The 22,686-nt window shown below is 47.2% G+C and overlaps 1 protein-coding gene across 1 annotated transcript in view; it reads right to left on the bottom strand.

The window, feature by feature from the left end:
• Positions 1-9,316: 9,316 nt before the first annotated feature.
• mtor (mechanistic target of rapamycin kinase) overlaps positions 9,317-22,686 on the bottom strand; it is a 62,197-nt gene continuing 48,827 nt past the window's right edge. Inside the window, exons 37-58 of the mRNA XM_023956308.2 lie at positions 21,874-21,989; positions 19,632-19,749; positions 19,064-19,261; positions 18,886-18,986; positions 17,653-17,749; positions 17,434-17,532; positions 17,246-17,368; positions 16,956-17,138; positions 16,670-16,804; positions 14,606-14,780; positions 13,383-13,518; positions 13,058-13,205; positions 12,120-12,242; positions 11,785-11,867; positions 11,629-11,701; positions 11,480-11,554; positions 11,172-11,307; positions 10,326-10,391; positions 10,167-10,247; positions 10,007-10,087; positions 9,822-9,927; positions 9,317-9,744 (exon numbers count right to left, since the gene is read on the bottom strand). Coding sequence (XP_023812076.1) covers positions 9,729-9,744; positions 9,822-9,927; positions 10,007-10,087; positions 10,167-10,247; positions 10,326-10,391; positions 11,172-11,307; positions 11,480-11,554; positions 11,629-11,701; positions 11,785-11,867; positions 12,120-12,242; positions 13,058-13,205; positions 13,383-13,518; positions 14,606-14,780; positions 16,670-16,804; positions 16,956-17,138; positions 17,246-17,368; positions 17,434-17,532; positions 17,653-17,749; positions 18,886-18,986; positions 19,064-19,261; positions 19,632-19,749; positions 21,874-21,989 — 2,469 coding nt within the window. The 3' untranslated portion in view covers positions 9,317-9,728. The remainder of the gene's footprint in view (positions 9,745-9,821; positions 9,928-10,006; positions 10,088-10,166; positions 10,248-10,325; positions 10,392-11,171; positions 11,308-11,479; positions 11,555-11,628; positions 11,702-11,784; positions 11,868-12,119; positions 12,243-13,057; positions 13,206-13,382; positions 13,519-14,605; positions 14,781-16,669; positions 16,805-16,955; positions 17,139-17,245; positions 17,369-17,433; positions 17,533-17,652; positions 17,750-18,885; positions 18,987-19,063; positions 19,262-19,631; positions 19,750-21,873; positions 21,990-22,686) is intronic.

Raw genomic sequence — 22,686 nt, 5'->3', positions numbered from 1 at the left:
TTGATTGATTTCAAGCATTGCTGTCAAAACAATAAATAATTCACAGATATTTATCAAACTCATTACAGAAATGATTAAATAACTAAAATATACTTTGTACTTCATCAAAGTCGTTATGCTTTTTATGTTCATTTGAGCTTGTATTGTGATTTACAAACCCTGAAGAAGTCCTGCACCGTTAGCAAACTCTGCTGAAGGAATGTTGACGGACAAAAAGCACGACCCTCACATGTCTCCAGTGTAATATAGACAAAAATACAATAGATTTGACTGCAACTATTGCAGAAATGACTTTGGCTGGAAAAGGTGAGGATCTGGGGCCATTTCCTGTTTTCATGGTGGGGGACAAACTCATGAGCCATGCAAAGGAGTATGAATCAATCCTGCAACAACACAAAACTCTGGAAGAAAAGATAAATAAGATGGAAAAAAATAATCTGTTCTTGGCCCTGCAACAGACTGGCGACCTGTCCAGGGCGTCCCCTGCCTTCGCCCACAAGTGGCCGGGATAGGCTCCAGCAGCCCAGTGACCCTGAAAGGGATAATAAGGTGGAATATGAATGAAAGATGAATGAAAATCTGTTTTTTGGAATGCTCCTATTTACTGTTTTGTTGAGAACTCCAAACATTTTGTATTGTGATGACACTTTGTATGCTGCAGAAGTTTATCATTTACAGATTGTTGTTTTCACTGCTGTCTTGTTTCTCTTTAAATTTGCCTCATGTTACAAGAAGTAATCAGGCCAGAATATGTTTTTATAATGCAGTTACTTAACATTTAAAAACAAGTTAGCATTGTCTCGTTTGGTAAGGTCAGAAGACCAAGTGTGTATGTACACTGCACTGGAAGGTAATACGTGAACATACCCAGCATTTACTACTGAAAGTACCATGTAATAGGACCGTCCATGTAAATGGACTGACTTTCTTTTACAGTCCAGTTTCAGTGTACTTAAGGGGTAGTTTCTGTGGTAAATTCATGGTAAATACTATGAAACATGTGAGTGCAGACCTAAAGGTCAAGGTACTTTATTTGTACTTACCTTGTTCTTACGTGTGGTAAGTACCACAAAAGACACCTTTGCACAAAATGTAAATACCCAGTAAGTATATTATAAATGCCCAGTATGTACCACATAAGTATGAACCAAATAGTACCACATAAATACACAGCAAGTACCATGCAAGTCCCATAAAAAGTACTATGTAAACGCCCTGTAAGTCCAGTAGTTACACGATAAGTACCATATAAGTACAGAGTAGAAAAAAAGTACCCAGTAATTCCCATCAAAGTACCATGGAAACACCCTGAAGGTACCCAGTAGTTACACAATAAGTACCATGTAAATACCACTTAAGTACACTGTAAGTACTGTATTGTAAAAGAAAGCGTTAACCATACATGTTCTCTTTAAATCAAACTACATTTCTATTTGTTCAATTTCTTTTCTCAACTGTTGTTCTCTATATTTTCCGCTTCATAGAAAAGTCATTTCTGAGGTAAACGAGGAGAAAAAACCCCTCCTGTTGGTCCAACCCCCCCACACCACCACCCATTTGTTTCACTGAATGAAAATGATTTCCATGGAGGCAGCAGGGGAACCTGGTGGTCACCTCAGGGGCTGGAAGGAAACAGACCGCCACCCGTCCCTGAACCCTTTTGGGGTCACGGGGGCTGCCGAAGCTGTTCTGCCGTCTGCTGAAGGCGCGGTTCACCCTGGACGGGTCGCTGGCTACATAACCACACACTCGCACCTACAGCACACTTTAGAATCACTGATGGGTTTGCAAATCATGTTTTCAGACTGTGGAGAAAAGCTCCTCATGAAGAGGAGAACATCCAAACTCACTTCCTCTTCTCACAGGAAGCTGAATGTCTCTGTGCTGCCGCTAAAACTCCCTCGTTTCCTAAAATCCCCTTTTCTCATTTGGGTAAATCAATCGTTTACTATTCAAGGCATTTTTTTATTAATGGACTTCAAGGGATCAGCCCGGATGAGTGAGAGAACATCCAGACACCAGCAGGGAAAGTTCTCCTGATCTCCTCCTTTAACGATTTTTGTTTTTATTCACATTTCTTGGAATAAAAACCAAAACTCTTGTTGGAGGTGAAGCAGCTGGTGTGCCGTATCTGTGAAGCTGAATGAAGCTCTGAACCACAGATTCCCGTCTGCAGACTCCACACGGACATGTTGGCGTCGTGTCTGTAGATCCAGCAGTGGGAATGCTGTAGACATTTCCCCGTCTGCTTTAAAAACAGAAATGTTGGATGTGGAGGCGATAAAACGGTTTGGATGCGGCGTATTTGTCCCTCACACTGTTTGACCACTGAGTCGTTCCAGATTTCTTCTGCTTGGTTTTCATTTTCCCGCCGGAGGACAAACAAAGGGCTGAGCGTTGTTTGGGATGTCCTCCACGTGCCGCGCGGGGAAGCTTCATGGCTGTCACACACTCGCTCACGATTGAGGAAATTGGTGGAGGCGAAGGACAAATCCTGCAAGTGGTTAATTCTGCGCGGCGTGTTCACCTCGGCGAGCAGAGGCGCTTCTTTCTGCTTTTATGGCCGTTTTTCCAGCTCACAATCACTTCCTGCCCACGGCGCTGGCGAGAGTGAGAGGACGAAAGGTGGAGTGACGTGGGGAACGCCGTTTCCATCCGCTCTGTCTGCTCCCATCAGCCGCGCTTCAAGGACGAAACCTCAACAGAGTCATCTCAGCGTGGCGCCGAGTACTGATGGAGCAGGGAGATGCACGGCAGCCGGATGTCTGCGACACGACCCGGACGAGCCCCCGGTCAGACGGCCCCCACATGCTCACAGTCTCCCCCTGTTGATGCTTCAGTCTAAACAGGAGAAAGCTAATGGGTTCATCTTTACAGGATGATTCAGAACTCCGGGTTCTCCCAAGGACCAAAAAGTAGAACCACATCAGTCCAGGTCTGAGGTCTTTCTGCTGTCTGCCAGAGGACAGACGAGTTCTGTTGCTGCTTCTTAAACTTTGAATGGTTTAGCACCAAAATACATGCTTGACCTCCTGACCCGGGATGTACCAGCCGGCCTTTTGTCAGTTCCTGGAGTCCCAACCAAACACGGAGCTGTGTTCAGCTTCTATGCTGCACAGATCTGGAGAGTCCTAGATCTGCTGTTCCTTCCCTACTCACTACTTGGTGCACTAAATAGGACGTTCCCCATTTTACTAGTACTGTCCCAATCTACAATTCCAAAACCCAGTCCCCTAGAAAATTCCCAGAAGTCTCAATACTTCCTAGATCGGCATGTATAGACCACAATGCATTGCGGTTATTAGAAAAAAAGTCTCAGAATTTATTTTTTTTCCATCCTCAGTGGAATCATAAAGTTGTTGTAAAATGTTCATATTTGTTAATTTTGCTTTGGAAAATTGTCCTATTTGCTGGAAAATAAAAACAAAGCAGCTATCAGTAGTGTGAGATGTGTTTTAAAATCCAGAGCACTAGATCTTCACACATTATATCATTTCTTAGTAGTTCAGGAGGGACTTGGGACTCGGTTCATTCAAAACCCGGTTAAAGATCCACCTGTTCTCACCTGCATTTGGCTGGTTTGTGTTCAAACGTTTCCATCTGCTCTGTTAGTTTAAACGTACGGTAACTTTCATTAACTTTGTATTTAAATGATCAGTCCTTTAATATTTCTCTTAAATGTTTCTTTTAATATTTTAAGTTCTCTTTAAATCATCTCTGAGCACAATAAAAATTAAAATGCAGGAAGTTTGGTGTCAGAGACTCTGGTTTTGTGTCTCCTCCATCACCAGAATTTAGCTGATTGTAACTGTGTGTACGTAAATACCACTTAAGTACACTGTAAGTACTGCACTGTAAAAGAAAGTTACCCAGTTATGTTGGGGGGGTTGAGGGGCATCCTGTTGGGGATAATGGGGGTAATTTGACTAGAAATTCACAAAGGTGAAGTCTGTAGAAAGGCAGAAGAAGCTCCTCTCTGCTGTCAGGTCCTCCTTACCCGGACGAGCCCCCGCTTGTCACGTTAATGGTCTGGAAGGAAGACGCTGACACTCCATCACCTCGCCGTGACGCCAACATGGCCGTGGCTTTTGTCTCCGGCGCTCCGACTCCCTCAAGAGACTAATTGATCCTGCGAGACGCTCCTTTTGGTGTCTCATGGGCTGATGAACATTGCTGGAGGAGCTGCTGATAAAAGACTGTGGGCACTGCGGCTCTGCTATCTGCTTTCCACACAAAAGTAACACTGCTGCTCTGAAAATGAAAGGCAGTCAGGCGAAAGACGCTCCTCACGCTCCGCCAGCTCCTTCCTGAGATAATGGGCGCGTCGCTTCAGGAGACGCAAGATCTGCTCAGAAAAGCCGAGAGGCCGCCGTCCGCCGGGATTACACCCCCAACCAAACATCCAGCTGCTTTCCGGCACCTCCCCTCATGATCTCATTCTGACTGGGGGGTTTGTGCATTGAAGTCGTCTCGCCGTGGGACGCAGACCAGTGAAGAAAAACCAAAGACATAAAGACGGCTCCATCCAGACGCCCACTGGAAGGTGGCAAGGATCTTCTCCTGCCTCCTTTATTAGGCTCCTGTCAGATGTAGTTATGCGGCACGGGTGGGGTGGGGGGGGGGTCTATCCTGGTTAATGAAAGCGCTGTGAATCATAGCTTATGCGTGATGCGTGCTGGATGAAGGTGGAGAACAAAGGCGGAGCAGGAGGTGAAGGTCCGTTCTGCTGCTATGAAGGAAGATGACGTTTGTGTTTCTGTGGTTTTTATCTGACAGTTTTCTGTCCTCACTCAGCTCTGCTACTAAGAACCTGCAGACAAACGGCTGGGCGGCCTTGACGCTTCCCGCAGGTCACCTGTGTGACCCGTGCAGGTTCAACCGCAGCTCAGTGTGGTCACCGATGGTGAGGCGGACCGCACAGGTGACACCACCTGCAGCAGCAGGCGCCCGTGAGCGGCGCCTGCCTGCATGATGGAGGAGTGCAGGTATTTACAGTCACTAGAGGAAAAGCTGGACTTCCTGTTGGGATTGGAAAACGCCGCCTTCAAGCTTCAGAACCCCCCCACTCCTTCCCATCCGAACCCTCCTTTTTTTCTCCCCCTAATCACTGGGAGAGAATCAATTTCCCTCCCCAGCAGAGAGGCCCAGAGTGTCACCTGTGTGTCTGATTGATGCCGGGCAGACGCCATCTCACACCTCGCTGCTTTTTATAGCACCTCTGAGTTGGCCGCCATTCAGCTGATTTTTATGGCAAATAATAACAGGAGATGTAACAGCCGCCCCCCCCTCTCCTTCCTGGGGGGGCAGAGTAAATCTGAGCTGGGAGACAAGAAGATGCTGTGCTCTGACAGCTGGAGGACAGACCCCCGTCAACAAGTCACTTAGGCTGGAGGATGAGGAGCACATGTGTGAAGGATTACGTCCAATCAGGACGCTGCAGGACGGACGCTTCGCCACGCAAACCGCAGAGACGCTTCCCCAGAGGCTGGGAATGAAACGCAGCCATCCTCTGCAGATTCATCCAAACACGCCTCGTCATGGAGGATCCAAAACATGGAAAAATGTTACGCTTTTTCCGAAGTGACAGAGATCTGGATTTTGCCTAAATTCCCCACTGGGATCAAATTCTGTCAGCTGAAGGAAAGGAGCAGAATGAAAGCAGGAAAGGCAGAGGAGAAGGGTGGAGGTTCAAGCCTGTGGGTCGGACTGACGGTTATCACTGAAAATGAAAAAACAAGTTTGAGAAGAAACTTGTGTGTCCTTCTATACAACGTACCTCTATACCACCTTTCTACCCTCCTTTGAGGCTTTACAGCTACGGTCTCATTCACCCATAAACACACCGATGGCACCAACCTATAACAACCGCAGAAATCTGGGGTCCAGAGTCTCCTCAAAGGACACTTTGACTCATGGCGGCAGGGCGGGATTCCAACCTGCGATCTTCTGATCAGAGGTCAACCGCTCTGCCTTTGCAGCATGGCTGCTAATCGACAAAGGCAGCTCGGATTGTGGATCATCTTGTTCTGAAACAGTTTGACGTACGTGAGGATCTTTACTCAGAGGCAGCCCCACTGTGATGTCATCAACCAACACTCCGTCTCAAAAGTCTCACATTTCAAGATTTTCTTTTTATAACATAAAAAATGGCGGCGGGCCTTCATCATGACAGTCTCTGTTCTTAGATCATTCTCCAAAAACACCCCAGCTGCTGTGAAAACAGGCTTTGGCCTCCATCTGAAAAGATGCTGAGCGGTTAAACAATAAAGGAAGGAAGTCTCCATAAAGTCCAACTGAGCTAAAGGTCAGCAGCTTCAATTACAGAGAAGCTCCGCTGAAGACCAGCCTGAATGAAGAATGCCGGCTGCAGATAATCCCGCAGAGGCGGCGTGTTTCTGTGCCAAAGCCACCGGGAGCAAATGCCAACATTTGCATGATCTTTTCCTGGAGTTTTGCTCTTCATCGTTGGAAAGGTTTCCACTCGGCAGTCCTCATCACACACTCTTCCTGCTGGACTCCCATCCGTTAGATCCTAAAGATCTTATTAAGCACTGACTTTAAACCTTCACAGTCCCACTCCGACCCTCTGCTGATCTGTTTTCAAAGCCTTTCCATTTCAGTTACGATGACGACGCCGTTTTTAGCCAAAATCCAAAAATCGATGTCGTACTCTAGGACTGTGTTTTTCTACCTTTTTTGAACCACGGCACACTTTAACCCTGACAAGAATCCCGCGGCACACCACCATCCAAAAATAAAAAAAGGAGAAACTCATAGTCTGTATTGATCTACAGCCCCTCTGCAATCCTACATGCTCAAATAAAGAAAAACGTTTGGATCTGAACTTTCTCTATGAATGTTCTCCGTCATCAGAGGAAAGCCACAAGAACAGTCTAGAAACAGCAAAAACACCATTTTGCCCGGTCTTAGAGAAACTGAGTGAAGTTCAAATGAAACCAGCTGAGCCGTTTTATTCTCCCCTTCATGTCAGAATGATGCTCAGGCTGTTTGATTGTCCCAGCAAGCAAAACCAACAGGTCAACGGCAGCTTTCACTGTAGCTGTAGGGCTTCTAGATCAGACAGTAGGGAGGCTGACTCACAGTCACCTTTTTAATTCTTTCATTTGTTAGAATTTATTTTTAAATTAAACTGTTCTTTTTGCAGACTGTTGTTTTCATGTCTGTTCTTTGCTGGAGAGCACCGAATTTCCCCGTAAAGTTTTCCATCCATCTAGAATAATGATGACTGGTTGATGGTTCTATTCCACATTTCTGTGTTTGTTTTTATATTTGCTGATCTAAAGTATAGAAGAGAGACATACTACCAGAAATCCCCTCGTTCTCAAAACTCAAAGAGTCAGAGCCGTGGCCCCGCGTCCGCCGTGGCGTGGCCCCCCGTCCGCCGTGGCGTGGCCCCCCGTCCGCCGTGGCGTGGCCCCCCGTCCGCCGTGGCGTGGCCCCCCGTCCGCCGTGGCGTGGCCCCGCGTCCGCCGTGGCCCCGCGTCCGCCGTGGCGTGGCCCCCCGTCCGCCGTGGCGTGGCCCCGCGTCCCCCGTGGCGTGGCCCCGCGTCCCCCGTGGCGTGGCCCCGCGTCCCCCGTGGCGTGGCCCCGCGTCCCCCGTGGCGTGGCCCCGCGTCCGCCGTGGCGTCCGCCGTGGCCCCGCGTCCCCCGTGGCGTGGCCCCGCGTCCCCCGTGGCGTGGCCCCGCGTCCGCCGTGGCGTGGCCCCGCGTCCGCCGTGGCGTGGCCCCGCGTCCCCCGTGGCGTGGCCCCGCGTCCCCCGTGGCGTGGCCCCGCGTCCCCCGTGGCGTGGCCCCGCGTCCCCCGTGGCGTGGCCCCGCGTCCGCCGTGGCGTGGCCCCGTGGCCTGGCCCCGCGTCCGCCGTGGCGTGGCCTTGTCAAAAAAACCTCTAGTCAGATCTGCGTCCGTCATCCACCGTTTCAGATCAACAGCAGATTAAACAGAAGTCGCAGCAGAACATCTCAGACACGTCTGTAAGGACGCTGCTCTGCTTACAGGAGGGAGGGGCTTGTTCACAGGTAAAGGAGGCTGTCCTGCTGCCCCCCTCCCCTCAGGCCTGCACCTTTTCCAACGTGGACTTATGTTCTGCAGGATTTAGAATCTTCCACGTTAGCAGCACAACTCCTAGAGGTCGCTGCTGTGATGGAGGGAAAATAAAACGTGATCATTTTTTCCTTGGGATGTTTGTTCGTTTCCATGACGACACTTTGTTATTTGTGTCTGTCTATTGACCATCGACTTTCCGTGAACACTTGTGGTTTGTGAAGGTTAGACGGGGCCTTCGTGAGATCTCTGTGGACGGAGAGAACGTGAGGATGAGGAGAAACACAAATGAAAAACAGGACGAAAGACTCGAAGCAGTGTTTTGATTGGTCACCTCGTGTTGCTTTACAGGCCGGTGAAACGCCCTCCTGCGCCTCCATCCTCTACGCCGAGCTCCTCCTTACCACAGCATCTCTGTGGTAAGGACCTAATCCCACTTTCCAATCAATGCAGTTCGTTTAATGTGAGCTATTGACGTCCTCGGCCTCACAAGAGCGGAGGAGCTAAAGAGAAAAACTACAAACCGATGAGAGGAGAGACCAAAGCCCAGAGACGGCGGCCGTCAGAAGTCTGATTCTGGGTAATGAGGTTCTGGGAGCAGAGGAAGCTGAGAAATGAGAGAAAACAGAGGAGGAACCGATCGATGCCCACAGATAATCACCAGGCGTAGAGAGTGTGACATTGGAGAGGTGTGCACAGCGGGGAGGTGATCAATGCGCCGCTTTTTGTTGATCCTGAATCCTTAACTATCTATAAGTAATTAACCTTCAGAGGAGGAACTAAGCAGAGCAGAAAACACAGATGGAAGGAGCGTCTCAGGGCTGGGATGTCCAGAGTCTGTCTGTTTAGATTAGCCGTAGGCTAGGATTCATATTTTATGACTGACTGTTTTTGGACAGCTGCTTTGTGATTTTGGGCTATAGAAATGTAGCGGAATAGAATGCAGGAGGCAGACTGACGGCGGGTTCCGGTGCTGCCTGAGCATCGTCAGGCCGAGCAGCAGCTGCCGACGCAGCAAAGCGTCTGGATCTGAGGCACGTGCGGGATGTTTGAGGGTAGAATCTGGTTCAGCGTCATGATCTCCGGCCTGCTGAGTGCCTCTTCCCCCTCAGGCCAGATTCAGAGGATGCAGGAGGGTCTTACTAGGGGTCAGAGCGCCCCCTACGGGAGAAAACTACAGCCTTTCCCACAAAGGCCTCTCAGATGACGTTAGTGGGTTTTTACTGCTGTGGAAGAACGTGCAACACGACAGCAGCAGCTTCTGTATAGTTTAATGGCACAAAAACGCCCAGACATCAAAGGAATTTCTGATCCATTTTTTACAGGTAAAGTTAGGCCACGCCTGTGGACTGGGTCTAGTTGATGCACAGATACATTAGATTGTTTTTAAAGAAGTGCGTAAAATATGAAATGTTTTAAATTATTACAATATGGCTGCCGTAGAAAGCATTATGCACCCAAATAAGACATTAAAAAACTGGGATTGGCTCAAAGCGCTGACTTCAGTTTACAGGATGAAAGTGGGATAGAAACAGATCCTCAGGAGGTTCGATATCGATTTGAAAGGCGCTGAAAAAGTGTCTTTTTCCAGAGGACGACTGCGCCAGTCGCCCACTCCTTCTAGAAAATCAATATCAGAGTCATCCTGGCAAAAAGAGACGATTCTTCACCAAAACGGGCACCTAAAGGAGAGAAGAAAGCTCAGGTCAAGGCGGAAGGCGGAGCAGAAGCGTGCAGGTGAGGCGGCGCGATAACGGACCAGCCGATGTAGCACTGGCACAGGTTTTCATGAGACGTGGCCTGCTTGATGAGGAGCTCCACTTGCGTCGGCACATCCAGCGTTTCGTCGTGAGAAAAGTCTCGACCTACAGACGTCAGGAGAAGCGGAGATGAGCCGAAGGCGCCAAACCTGGAAGAGGCCTGGCCGAGCGGCGCCGGACTTACCCGTGAGTTTGTCCCGGACTCTGTTGATGATCTGAATGGCTTTCTTGTTCAGAGCTTCGGGCTGCACCAAACCGTCTCCGACTTAAAGAGCACAAACACGCTGGAATCAAAGGCAAATCCCAACAAAGGAGAGAAAGACGGAGCGGAGGAGGTCTCTCACTGAAGGAGTGGATGGACTCTGGAACTGTGGTCCCGGCCTTCTTGTGCGTCGTCTCTCCGAGGTCGATTCCCTCCAGAGCTTCTGTCAACGACACCAAAGAGCCACACGTCTCAGAAGGACTTTGACCTTAAAGGGAGGCGCTTTGAGCCGCAGACTGACCCACTGACTGTCCTGCCGTGTACGAGTCGGTCCTGGTCCGGGAACGCTTGGTGCCTTTGGTGCTGGCTGTGAAGCACAGAGCGACACGAAGACGTCAGAGGAGTTTGTCCTTCGTTCTGCTTCTGAATCAGCACTTTTCCACAGCAGCGTTTTTACTTTTACAAGAAAAGATTGGATTTTTCCTGAAGGCAGCAGCAGTTTTGGTTCCAGCAGAAAATCTGAACTCATTTTTGTTTTTTGGGGGGATTTAAATCCCTCAGCTCACTTTGGATACCAAAAAGTTCACATGAACCAACAGAAAGAGACTTAAAACGCTGCAAACCTGCTTCTATTCGTGCTCCTTTTTCACGTGAGAGTACGGAATGTGGGTGTGGCTAATATGTGTGTGACTATTGTGGGCGGCCGTGGTGCAGCGGTAGGGCGGTCGTCCCATGATCGTAAGGTTGCAGGTTCGATTCCCGCCTTGCACGCCCATGAGTCGAAGTGTCCTTGGGCAAGACACTGAACCCCACCTTGCCTCTGGTGGTAGGCGGGCGCCTGTGTTTGGCAGCGGAGCGACCACCAGTGTGTGACTGTGTGTGTGAATGTGTGTGTGACTGGGTGAATGGGTCTGTGACTGTAAAGCGCTTTGTCCTTGTAGGAAGAAAGGCGCTATATAAGTATACGCCATTTACTATTGTGGGAGTGGCTAAAGTGGGTATGACTAATGTGGGTGTGGCCAAAATGGGTGTGGCCTTAATGTGGGCGTGACTTTTTTTCTTTTCAACCAGTGTATTTATTAAAGAGAAATAAATAATTTCAGGTGAAGTTCTCGCTCTATCATAGCTCGTCTGCCGGTTCACTTACTGTCCATGAGCCTCCAGTTGAGCAGGGGGTCATAGACAAAGGCCTCCAGCACGGCCATGACGCTGTCCCTGTGCTCCCGCAGCACCTCCATCACCGTGTGACAGGTGATCCGGTAGTTACCATCCAGGCCCGTCACCTGACGCACAGCACAGAAACTTCTCAAAGCACAAATCTCAACCAAAGAGCTTCTGTAACCCATTTATGATGAAAGGAAAGAGTTTTTAGAGGCAACTTCCCCCAGACAGGAAAACTATTTCACTGCTTCAAGACTGGATCCTTACAGAAGGCCGAGCTTAACGGCCGCATACCTCCATGGCGTTGGTCAGCATCCTGGTCAGACGGAACGGGATCTTCTCTGGAAACTTCTCTCTGGTCATGGCCACCTTTAAAAAAGTGGAGACGTTTGGAGAAACCGTCCCACCATGAAAGCAGGGAAAGAAGATGAAAGAAAGCTCACTTCAAAGCAGTCTCCAAAGTCGATGTGAAGGATTTTCCCGCTCAGCCGGTCCAACATCAAGTTAGATGGATGCCTGAGGAGAGAGACGCGCGTTTCTTAGTGATAACGACTCAAACCTCCTCTTTAGTGCTTCCAGCAGCAGCAGCAGCAGCAGACCTGTCGCCCAGGCCGAGGATGTAGCCCACCATGGACATGACGGCCAGGGAGCGGGTGTAGTTGGTCCTCCGGTCGAACCACACCTGCAGGAGGAGCAGGAGATTCTTCTAACGCAGGTTTCCAGGCCCAACAACATCACAAGTCTCATCTGTGAGCTGCTAAATTAATCCTAATTTACTTTGAAAGGAGAAACACCTTCTCACTGAAAAAGTTCTCCTAAATTACGAAGAAAGGTGAGAAAACAGACAAATTCTCAGCGGTTTCATGACTCAATGATTAAATCACATCATGAAAGACAACCAACAAAAGCAAACCGATGCAGAGCGGCGTCTAACCTCGGAGCTGGGGCTCTTCAGCCACAGCAGCTTGGCCAGGTCGTCTCCGGCGGTGTTGTTCACTGCATGCTCAAACACCTCCACCTTCTCCATCAGGGTCAGGTGGTCGTAGTCTGGCGCCATCTGGAGCACAAAGAAAGCGTTTCAGCTCCTGAGGCCTGATGCTGCGCGGCTCCTGAAAGTCTGACCTCTGCAAAGACTTCACTCCTCATGTTTTAGACATTCCAGATATTTTAGCAGGTTTGAAGTTGTTCCAACTTCTCTTTGCTCTACACCTGACCAAGCTTTTCTCTAAATGGAGAAATGTTTCGTCTCATTTGGAGCTGGAAGGACATTTTTGTTAAAACAACTCCAAATCCTTTAGATCCAAACTCTTAACATAACATTTGTGGTTTAATCTTAAGGACGTTATTTTAAAGTTTAGACTGGGGTCGTTTTGAAAAGAAAAATGTAGATTTATGTGCTAAAGACAAGTGCTGGGTTTAGATTTGATGAGGATTTATTAAGATGGACAAACTTGAACTAAGATTCTCCTTTTGTTCACAGTTTTGCCCTAAAATGAATCATGTCCACTTATGACACTAGTTTTTTGTCACTGTAATCAAAATAAACGACAATTAGGGTTATAATTTAAAATAATACAAACTATTTGCTTAGAAATGTTTAATATCGGGCCGTAAAACATCCAGTCCAACAGGCTTTTGGGCTTACTTTTCCCTTTTGAAAGCTTGTGTGAAGTTTCTAGATTTGGATGTTTCATTCTCACTGCATGAACAGAACCTTTTCCCTTCCAGCCATTTCTAATTCTTTTCCTATTTTCAAGCTGCATGTCTGTAAATCCTTAAATCTTTTATTCACTGATATGATGTCGTCCCGTTTGCTGAGATGAGGTGGGGGTCCGAACATGACCTCCTGGGGGGGTCCAGACCTCCTCTCACCCTGAGCATGATGCGGTGCTCGATGTTGAGCAGGATCTTCTTCTTCTCTCTGTAGTCTCTGATGAGGGCGTGGAGGGTGTCGCAGTGCGGAACCCAGCCGATCAGGCCCGAGTTGGTGGACAGAGGGATGACGGCGTAGCGCTGGATGCTGATGGATGCAGCAGAGCAACACAGATTCCAGATCATAAAGTACCCAGCATGCACTGCACGGGTTTTTGTCAATTTGATCCCAAAAACACAAACAGATGTTTGTTGCATTTGACAATTCCCAGTTTCAAATGCAGTGAACTCTGCATCGATCCTTCTGATCCGGGTTGATGCGTACCTGAGGTTCTTGCGTAGGGAGGCGGGGTCGTTGGCCAGCAGCGTGTTGACCAAACCGAAGAGCTGCATGACTCTCTCATCCTGCCTCAGGTCCTCGTGGCCTTTCAGCAGGAACATGAACTCGTGGCCATTGCTCCCTGCAGACGAAGCAGGAAAGCACCGCTCAGGGAATAACATCCAGACTTTGAGCATCACAACCGCGTCAGAAAAACATCTGACAGTCTTTGGTTCGTTACTTTAAGTTCTGGAGCAGGAGCGCCCCAATGAATCCTGGGAAACACAAACCTGGAACCATAACAACCATGAACCCATGTATAATCTTCAGTTATCTGATAAAAACAAAGGATTCTGTGGCTCCGCTGATAATGACGTTAATTCATTAATTATTCTACTCATTTTTTAATCAGGATCAGAAATACGGAAAATGATGCTTAAACGCCCTGAGAGCGTGTGAAGCATTAAAGGGGGGGCTGATGCTCTGAGGCCGGGTTTACAGACAAAGTGACTTTCATGGCTGCTTCGCCATCAGGTGGTCACAATCATTGGTTGATGCTATAAAGTATTCAACCAATCATTGTTTTCCTGTTTCTCTGTCTTTATTCTAGTATCTTCCTCCATATTTTGCTGCTTAACTCCTACAGTTTTTCATCTATTTCAACCATTCAACTATTCAAATGTTCAGCTCTTTCAGCTTTTTCCAGCTATGACTTCTGCTCCTTCCAGGATTTTATCAATTATGTGTGATGAGCTGTAATGCAGGAGACCACCGGTTCGATACCCGGCTCTGGCATTTTTCCCAAACATATCTTTGTTGTTATTGTTACCGTTTTCACTTTATTTCTGGTCAGCTTTGATCATTTCTTTCTTTATTTGGCCAATTCTTACCCTTTAAGTTTCATTTTCATTCAGCTCCTTCCAGTTAAAGTTAAAGTGTGTCCCTTTAACATCAAAGGATCAGGGGCTTTTATTTCACGTCAAGATGACAGGAAGGACACATTTTCCAACAGGAAGTTGTTGCTGCTGAAGCGTGATGTTAGGAGAATTCTACAAGAATCAGTCTAAAGAGAAATGTACTTTGTTTTCCTGCAAACATTGGAAGTATTAAGTCGATCCACAATTTCATCTGTTTTCAGTGACAAACATGTTTTTCTGAAATGACCATAAAGGACAGATTCTAACATCCTGAGCTCTCTCTCTCATGGACGGCGGCGGCGTTCAGCGTACCCATGATGGTGAGTTTGCGCGGGCGCTGCTTAGAGGTGATGACCTGCAAGGAGGCTGCGATCGACTGGATTCGAATGATGGGCTGGTTGGGGTCATAAGTTCCAGGTACGGCGAGCTCCAGGTCGCGACACATCAGCAGCTTTGGAGACACGTACTGCAGCTCCAGGGAGGTCAGCTGTGAGGGAGGAGGAGGAGGAGGAGGTGAAGAATTGCATTTAATGTGTAAAAAGATCTTCTTCTCTTCTTCATGCCAGATGTTCCTGCTGCGTCACACGGGAATCAGAGGCGTCACTGAAAGGGTTAACGTGGGTTTCTGCCGTTTTGCTGATGAGACGTCATTTAGTTCCAGACGAAGCGTCTCTGGATGATTTATATGTTAATTCCTGTGGAGGAACATTTGCTCAGGTTTATGGTCCGGAGCGGCGTCTTTTCCTGCTGCGACGTCCCGACAGGAAGTCCATCTGCGGCGAGTGAAGCGTCGCCACGCAGACCAGCCATGCTTTTTTAATTCCTGATGTTAAGTTGGAGCTGCTGACTCAGCGATTTAAAGGTCATTTTAATAATGACGACAATGATGGTTTTTTTGTGGATCTGTAGATTGTAGTTTCTACAAGAATACCCCCCCACCCCCACACTCTCTTAATAAACTAGTTTAAAAAAACTACAATTACACAAAGGTTTTTTTTTATTTGCAAGATATAAAACGATTCCAATTTTAAAAATATCTTTTTGGTTGCTGGTAATAAATCAATAAAAAAAAAGTCAATCTTTTTTTTTATTGCTTGAAGTAAACTAATTCCATTAAAAGTTTAGTTTTTACTTTTTGATTGTTTGTAATGAAACATTACAATAAAAAAAATCTTTGTTTTTTGTAGTTTTGTTTGCTTGAAATAAACCAATTCAAAAATCCTTAGTTTTTTTATTTATTTCTGGTAATATAAACCAATTATATTTAGATACCTACAAATTCAAGACTATTATACAAGTGAAATTAAACCTAATCTTGACCCAAAAAAAAGAGACAGCATAAATAAAGTAATATCAGACGCTTCTAAAAACAGCAAAACCAGGGTTATTGCAACATTTTACTGTTCTTTTACTGCTAACAGGAAAAATTCATCACTCTGCATTAAAAGTAAATGGGAATCTGAGCTCAATCAAAAAATTACAGAAGAAGTCTGGTTTAAAATGTGTCTCACACAGTGCTCTTCTACCAGCTCTCAAATATGGAAGGAATTTGCATGGAAGAATCTCACACGGTATTTTATAACGCCCCAAATCAAAAGCAAACAACTAAAAACTCCACAGTCTGGTTGGAGACAATGTGGGAGTCAGGAAGGGAATCACACACACATATGTTGGTCTTGTCCCAGACTACAATCTATTTGGAAGGCTGTAACAACTGTTATAAAGAGTGTTTTGGGATATCATCTGCCAAACGAGTTTACAATTGTGTACCTAGGAAACATTGAAGACTCTTTACCTGGTAAGGATATTACTCTGGGCAAGCAAGAAAGCAGTGACAAAAAAATGGCGTAAGGTGGACCCTCCTGGAAAGGATAACTGGGTGAAAATCATACGGACAATTTACTCCATGGAAAAGTTGACGTTTCAGCTAAAACTAAAGTTGGACATTTTCCAAAAAAGATGGGAAAAATGGTGCCAATATGTGGAAAACAACTAAAACTCTAAGAGGATTGTGGAAAAAATAAATAAATAAACAAATAAATAAACACAGCCCAATTGTTGCGTATTATGTTTTTTTTTTTGTTTTGTTTATGTTGTGGTTGATTACCCATGTCTGTTTGTTTCTACTGTGAGTGTTGGATTTATGCATCACAAGATGGAAGGAATTAAATCTGTTGATGAAATTCTGAATATTTGAGTCGGTCAGACCAGCGGTCCCCAACCTTTATTGCACCACGGACCGGTTGGGGACCGCTGGGTTAGACGGTAACAGGAACGCAGCGTTCCGATGACCATCATAGACATCACCAAACCTTTACCTCCACTGGTTTGACCTTTGAACCCGAGGCCAAACAGAGCCGACCTGCGTCCCCTCACCTGTGGAAGCTGTTTGGAGATGCGTCTGAACACGTGGTAGTAGAGGTCCCAAGCCTGGGTCAGATCTTTGACGTTGCCGGAGCGCATGTACTTCCTGCACCAGTCCTGAGCCTCCATCAGGTCCCTGCCGTAGGCCTGCAATGTGGAGGAGGATGAGGAAGATGAGCGTTCATCGCCGATTTACGCTCACACTTCAGTCCAGAGGTGGAAAAAGATCATCTAGGATGTGGCTAATATTTGGTTCATCAACATAACGGTGAAAACCATCCAGTAGAACCACAGAAACCTGGTTGAAGGAGGTCTCTTTGAGCGTCTGGGGGCCTCTCTCCATCATGGCGTGGAGCGGCTCCAGCACAGCAAACATGCCCTTCACGTTGCGCTCTCCAAAGTAAAGGCGGGACGCCTCCTCCAGACCCTCGTGCCACATTTCGTGCCACAGAATGGCCACTCGGATGAGCTCCTCGCTGACCTTGAAGCAGAAGGAAACAGCAGGAGCTATGCTGTGGTTGCAGAAGGAGAGCAGCATCTAAACCGAGGCCGAACAGTCGGCAGGAACAATCGTGTCGTCCACGTTACCATCATGGCCTGCTGAACCAGGGTGTTGCAGTGTTCACACATGTTCTTCAGGATCTTGTTGGCAGCGTTATGGCGAGCGGTGGTGGTGGACTTGGAGGCCACAGTCAGCGGGTAGATCAAAGCCTGGAGAGAACGGGATGGTCAAAGTGCTGCGTCTTCTCCATGCTGTGAGGTGAAAGGAGGCGCACCTGTGGATGATACCGCCCGATGTCTGTCAGGAGCTGGTGGATGAGACGACCGACCAGAGCCCGGGGAGTGTCGATGCGAGCGATGAGCTGCGGGATCACCTGAAGGGTCAATAAAACAGAATAAGCTATCGAGAACAAACACGTTTTCACAGACAAAATCCAAATAGTCACTTTTTCACCTCAAAGTCAACTCTCACGTGCACCGTGTGTGCATGTTACCTGCAGCCAGGTGTCTATCTGAATAGTCTTGATGCCTTCAACCAGAGCTTCATTCACTTCAGGCCAGTGACCGTAGTCAAACCAGAGAGTCAAAACCCTGAAAAAGTAAAGGAGAACGCTGCTTATTATGGATGGGGTGAGGTTTATTAGAGGAGCAGGATCTCCTCTAAGGGGGGACGGTGAAACCCCCTTTAGAGGTTTGAGGAGCAGGACCTGCTCAGTTAAGGAGGTCCTGCTCCTCAAACCTCCTCTAAGGGGGACAGAAGTCCCACGCAGGAGAACAGCCTTTGGACAACATGCTTTTCTCTAAAGAGAAAAACTACGGTGGCTGTGAAGTTCAACTCACATCAACAAATCACTCAATGCCAAAACTATTTAAACATGCAAAAAAGATTAATTAAAAATCATAATAATAATAATAAACTTAATTTGTATATCATCTTTCATAGCATTTTAAAGGTCCAAACAAAATTCCAAAATGTAAAAAATAAACAATAATTCTAAAGGAATAAGAAGGAATGAAAAGGAAACGAACCTGAAAGCAAAAGAAATGTCTAAAAATCTTAATGAAATGTTTGAAAAAAATGAAAGAAATAAAACTAGGAAAAGGCAGGTATTATGGGGTGTCGATTGAAGGATGACGTTTGAAGTTATTTGGTGCGGCAAATATTTTATTATTTCTTTAATCTTTTGGCCACGCCCACTGCAAATGATCAGTGATTGATCAACCGACTCTTAACCAGAGTTCAGGTGACATCCCATAATACCTACCTCTTGGTTTCTTATTTTGTTGACATTTTTTAACATTTCGTTTTGATTTTTGAAAGTTAATTTCACTTTCGGACGTGTTTTTTCTTCTTCTACATTTTGGTTTTTGGAGTTTTGCTCTTTTCATTGTTGTTGTGATCTTTAAGATGTTTTTGTGTCTAATCTCTTTCTTATGTCTCATTATGTTCCTGTTTTATGCTGTTTAGGAACTACAGATGTAGATTAGGATTATCATCCAACATGTCTAGATGTTTGAGCATTAGTGAGCATTGTTCCTGTCATAAATAGAAACAGATTCTGGATCTTAGAGCTAAAAAAGCCATAAATCTTTTCATATTTAGGATCTTTTTCTACATCTAACGTTCATCATGACAAAGCACCACCTCTGTCATCCACTAGGGGGCCTCCTAGACTCCCCTGAAAACCCCTCACTGCTGAGAACAGGTACCGGCCGGCCTCACTCACCTGAGCGTGTCCTGCAGGTTGTTTCCTCTGGACAGGGAGATGGAGCGGAAGAAGCCCTGCACTGCAGGAACGGTGTACAGCAGCAGCGTCTTGGAGAGGTCCTGCAGAGGGACACAAAATGAGTCTGGATGCATCAGAGGAACCGCCTCTGCTCAGTGCCGAGTTCTGTGACACCCACCTCGTTGACCTTCTTCTGGCCCGGTGACGGTACCGGGCTCTGGTCGGTGCTGTCCACCTCGCTGTCGCTGTTGCTGGCTTCGCTGTTGGCGCTGGCCCCGCTGGCGTGTCGCAGTTTCTTCTTCTCGTCCCGCGCCTGGTTCTGGTGTTTGTAGTGCAGCACGGCCTCGAAGTTCATCACGGCCCAGGCATGCCAAGCCTGCAGAGAAACGCCGGCATGAAGCGGCCGTTCAGACGGCGAGCGATTGAAAGTGACATTTCCCCCTGATGTCATTTTCCAGCCTCCCTCATGCAGATGTTTTTGCGTCAGCGGTTCCTTCAACAGAGTTTCAGGTCAGCTGTGTTGTGCAACCAGCCTTTACAAAAAGGAGGACGGCTAAAGTTGGCGACAGGTGTGTGGGTTCAGCGGTTCACGCAGCTCAGGTATTCAGAGGAAAAGGGTAAATATTCATCGTTAACCTATAGATAACTACAATTACTATATTCAAACGTCCTTTTCTGTTGGAAAGCATTTTGCTGAGGACACGTGAGCGTAAAGCAAAGGAGGCGGCTGAGTGGGAGGGGCTGACCTTGTACCAGTTGCGGTCGTGCTCAGTTGAGTTGCTGTAGTACTGCAGGACTTTGGGGATGGTGCTCTCGTTGATGCCCTGCAGGCTGAGCTGCCACTCTCCGAGTTTCAAGAAACATCTGCGAGGAGGAGAAGCCAGAAGAAAGAGGATCGTTATGAAAGCAGGAAGGAAACAATCACGACGTTCTTATCAAGTCATTTCCTGTAAAAAGCTGCCAGCTGTTTGGGCATTTCTCTTTGGAGAACTCTCCACTGACAAGTCGTCCCATCAAATGGAGGATTTCAATTACCGCGTCCAATTTTCCCCTCACTCTGTCTGACGGTGAAGATCTGTGTCGTCTGCAGAGCTGGACTGGGTTTACATCCTGGCATCTGCACTAAAGCCAGAGGGAGGAACGCCGTTCCTGAGCTTTCCTTCATCGCGCAGCGTCTTCAGTGTAGAACAGAACCTGTTCGTGTGGACGGTCCTGAACCGGGTTTAATCATGAAAACCTTTTGAAAAAGTGAGGAGCTGCATTCCTGCTGACCTTTTGGGGGGTCTGTGGAGGCGGCACAGGTGTGCTCCGCCCCCTGCTGGTCTACCCGACACTACAGGTGTTAATTCCAAACACGCGTTCTTATAAAAGCCAGAGTGACGTCGCTGCAAGACGGAGGGCAACAAAAAACCTCAGGCCTGCCGTCATGCGGCGGCCGCAGTGATTTACGGGGGGGAGGGAGTGTGCGCAGACGAAAACCTCGTCCGTTCCTGTGTTTACGGCGCCTAATGTGTCACAGATCCCGTTTCTTTTGGACAATCTGACCAAAATGCCAGGCGGACGAGTTCTCCGGAGACTGATGGTGTGTTTTCAGCACAGGCAGCCAGCTGACTGTAACCCCAGAGAAGAGCTTCAATTATCCTCCTCAAATATTTTGACGTGGGAAACGAAGCACTCAAACAGCGTCTGGAGCTCGGCGGGACTGAAGATCAAACATGTCGTTTCTAGAATATCAAACTTTCCATTTTCCACCAAACTCTGGCCATCATCAAGCATCTGTTGGGCCCAGTTGGGTTTGATTCTGAAGTTTCATTTTGAAAGACCAGATCGCCTCCAACAGTGAGTTGGAGAGCTACCATGGTGACAGCGCTGGAATCATCAGTACCGATCCACCAGCAGCTCCATGAAACCAAACTCTGAGGATGAAGGAACTCAGAGGTCTCAGATTTAAGAAGAGGAGAGAGCAGCGGCAGCCAAGGTTCCTCCTACAAACAGAGTGACTGATTAAAGTTCAGTGTACCATCGTATGGTAGTACTTTATCTTCATGCGAGTAAAAAATAAAGTATTAGACTTAACATTTCTGTGTGCAGCCATTGGAAAAACAGATGGACTCACAGAGGCCTGAACCCAGAGATTCTCACCGTCTGTTTGGGAATTCGCTAATGACGCTATCCAGGCAAAAACACTGGAGAAGAGCTTTTTATATAGTTGGAAATAAAGTCAAGCATGGAGGCGTTAGACAGGGAAGTCCTGCAGACACAAAAGCAGATGAGCAGTCTGGTTTTGGACCCCCCCTTTGGCTCGTCTGGCACCCCCAGGCATCCCCCCCAACTCCATCTGGATGAAGCTCGTCTGCTGGACTTTAAACATGTAGTTGTAGAGTTAGAGAAGCTAATTCTCTCAAACAGTTCTGGTACATCGCCTGTCCGTCATGGGGGAGGATCCCTCCTTCATGTGGACACCCCTGAGGTTTCTTCTTTTTCTCTGGAATCATTTTTTTCAAGGGGGGGGGGGGGGGGTCTAAGGGCAGGGAAAAATGGTAAATGGCGTATACTTATTTAGCGCTTTTCTACCTTCCTCAAAGGCCCAAAGGGCTTTACATTCACACTCCGCTGCCAAACACTGGCGCCAACCTTCCACTAGAGGCAAGGTGGGGTTCAGTGTCTTGCCCAGGACACTTTGACTCATGGGCGTGCAAGGCGGGGGAATCGAACCTGCAATCTTACGACCATGGGTCGACCGCCCTACAGCTGCACCACGGCTGCCCAATGTAAGTTTAGTTTGTTTAGTTTAGCCAATATCTATTGAATTCTATGACTATTTTCTTTGTGATTCATGTTTACTATACGATCACCGGTAAGAAGCCCATTGAGACGACTCTGGTTGTAATATCGGGCTAAAGAAAAAGTCTGAAGACAACCTAGCCCAGACAACCATCAGAACCGTACCAGAGGCCATTTCAGCTGCCTGTGTTTCCATGAACAGACCTGGCCATGAGTTTGTGGAGCTCCTGTTTGCGCTGATGGTCCTCGGCTGCAACGGCGTGCTGGGCCTGCTGCTGCACCCCCTGAACAAAATGCTGCATGTGCTGGAAGGCGTCGATCTGAAGAGATCAGAGGGATGAGAGCGGATGAAGTTCTCCTCTTTGGTCACTAGGGGCGCCAAGTTCTCAGTGTAAAACCGAGTCGTACGCCGCACCACTGAACCGAATCGGTACGACTCAAACTTCTTCGTTTCATTAGCAACCACATTTGGAAAATGTCTTAATTTAGCTGAAGAACAAGGCAGGATCTCCTTAGATTTGAGACTTTTAGTTAGAAAAATGGATAGCTAGAAATGAATTTACAAACAGATGCCTTGAAACCTTTGTCTACTTCTGCCTTTGCTGTGCACAACACCTCTCTGCCCAGCTCGCAGACCTCCCTATGTCTTTCTATAGCTTCTGATGTCTATACGCTGTTCATTGTGGGCGGAGCAACACACTTCACTTGGCAGTGCATCATCCACACACAACAAATGACATCTGAATCCTTTTCACCCTTCAGGGGTCGCCACAGCGAATCAGATTCTTCCATCTAAACCAAATCTGAATCTGAATCTAGGATAAGAATTATTGGGAATTCTGAGCAGAACTGGAACTTTATCTCAGCCCTTGGTCTCTAATAAGAGCAGAGAGACTTTCCTAAAATACCTAATGATGTCATTCAAACTACACAAACCTGAACATGAAAAACCCTCACTGTAGCTGATTTAATCAAAACACTTCCAGCTCGTTCGTCTTTCAGGACAGTCACTCATTT

Source organism: Oryzias latipes, chromosome 7, assembly GCF_053564925.1.
Source record: "Oryzias latipes strain Hd-rR chromosome 7, Olatipes_Hd-rR_3.1".
In the NCBI taxonomy this organism is placed as follows: Eukaryota; Metazoa; Chordata; class Actinopteri; order Beloniformes; family Adrianichthyidae; genus Oryzias; species Oryzias latipes.
The sequence above is the reverse complement of the archived record's forward strand: the minus strand, read 5'-3'. Positions and strand labels throughout refer to the sequence as shown.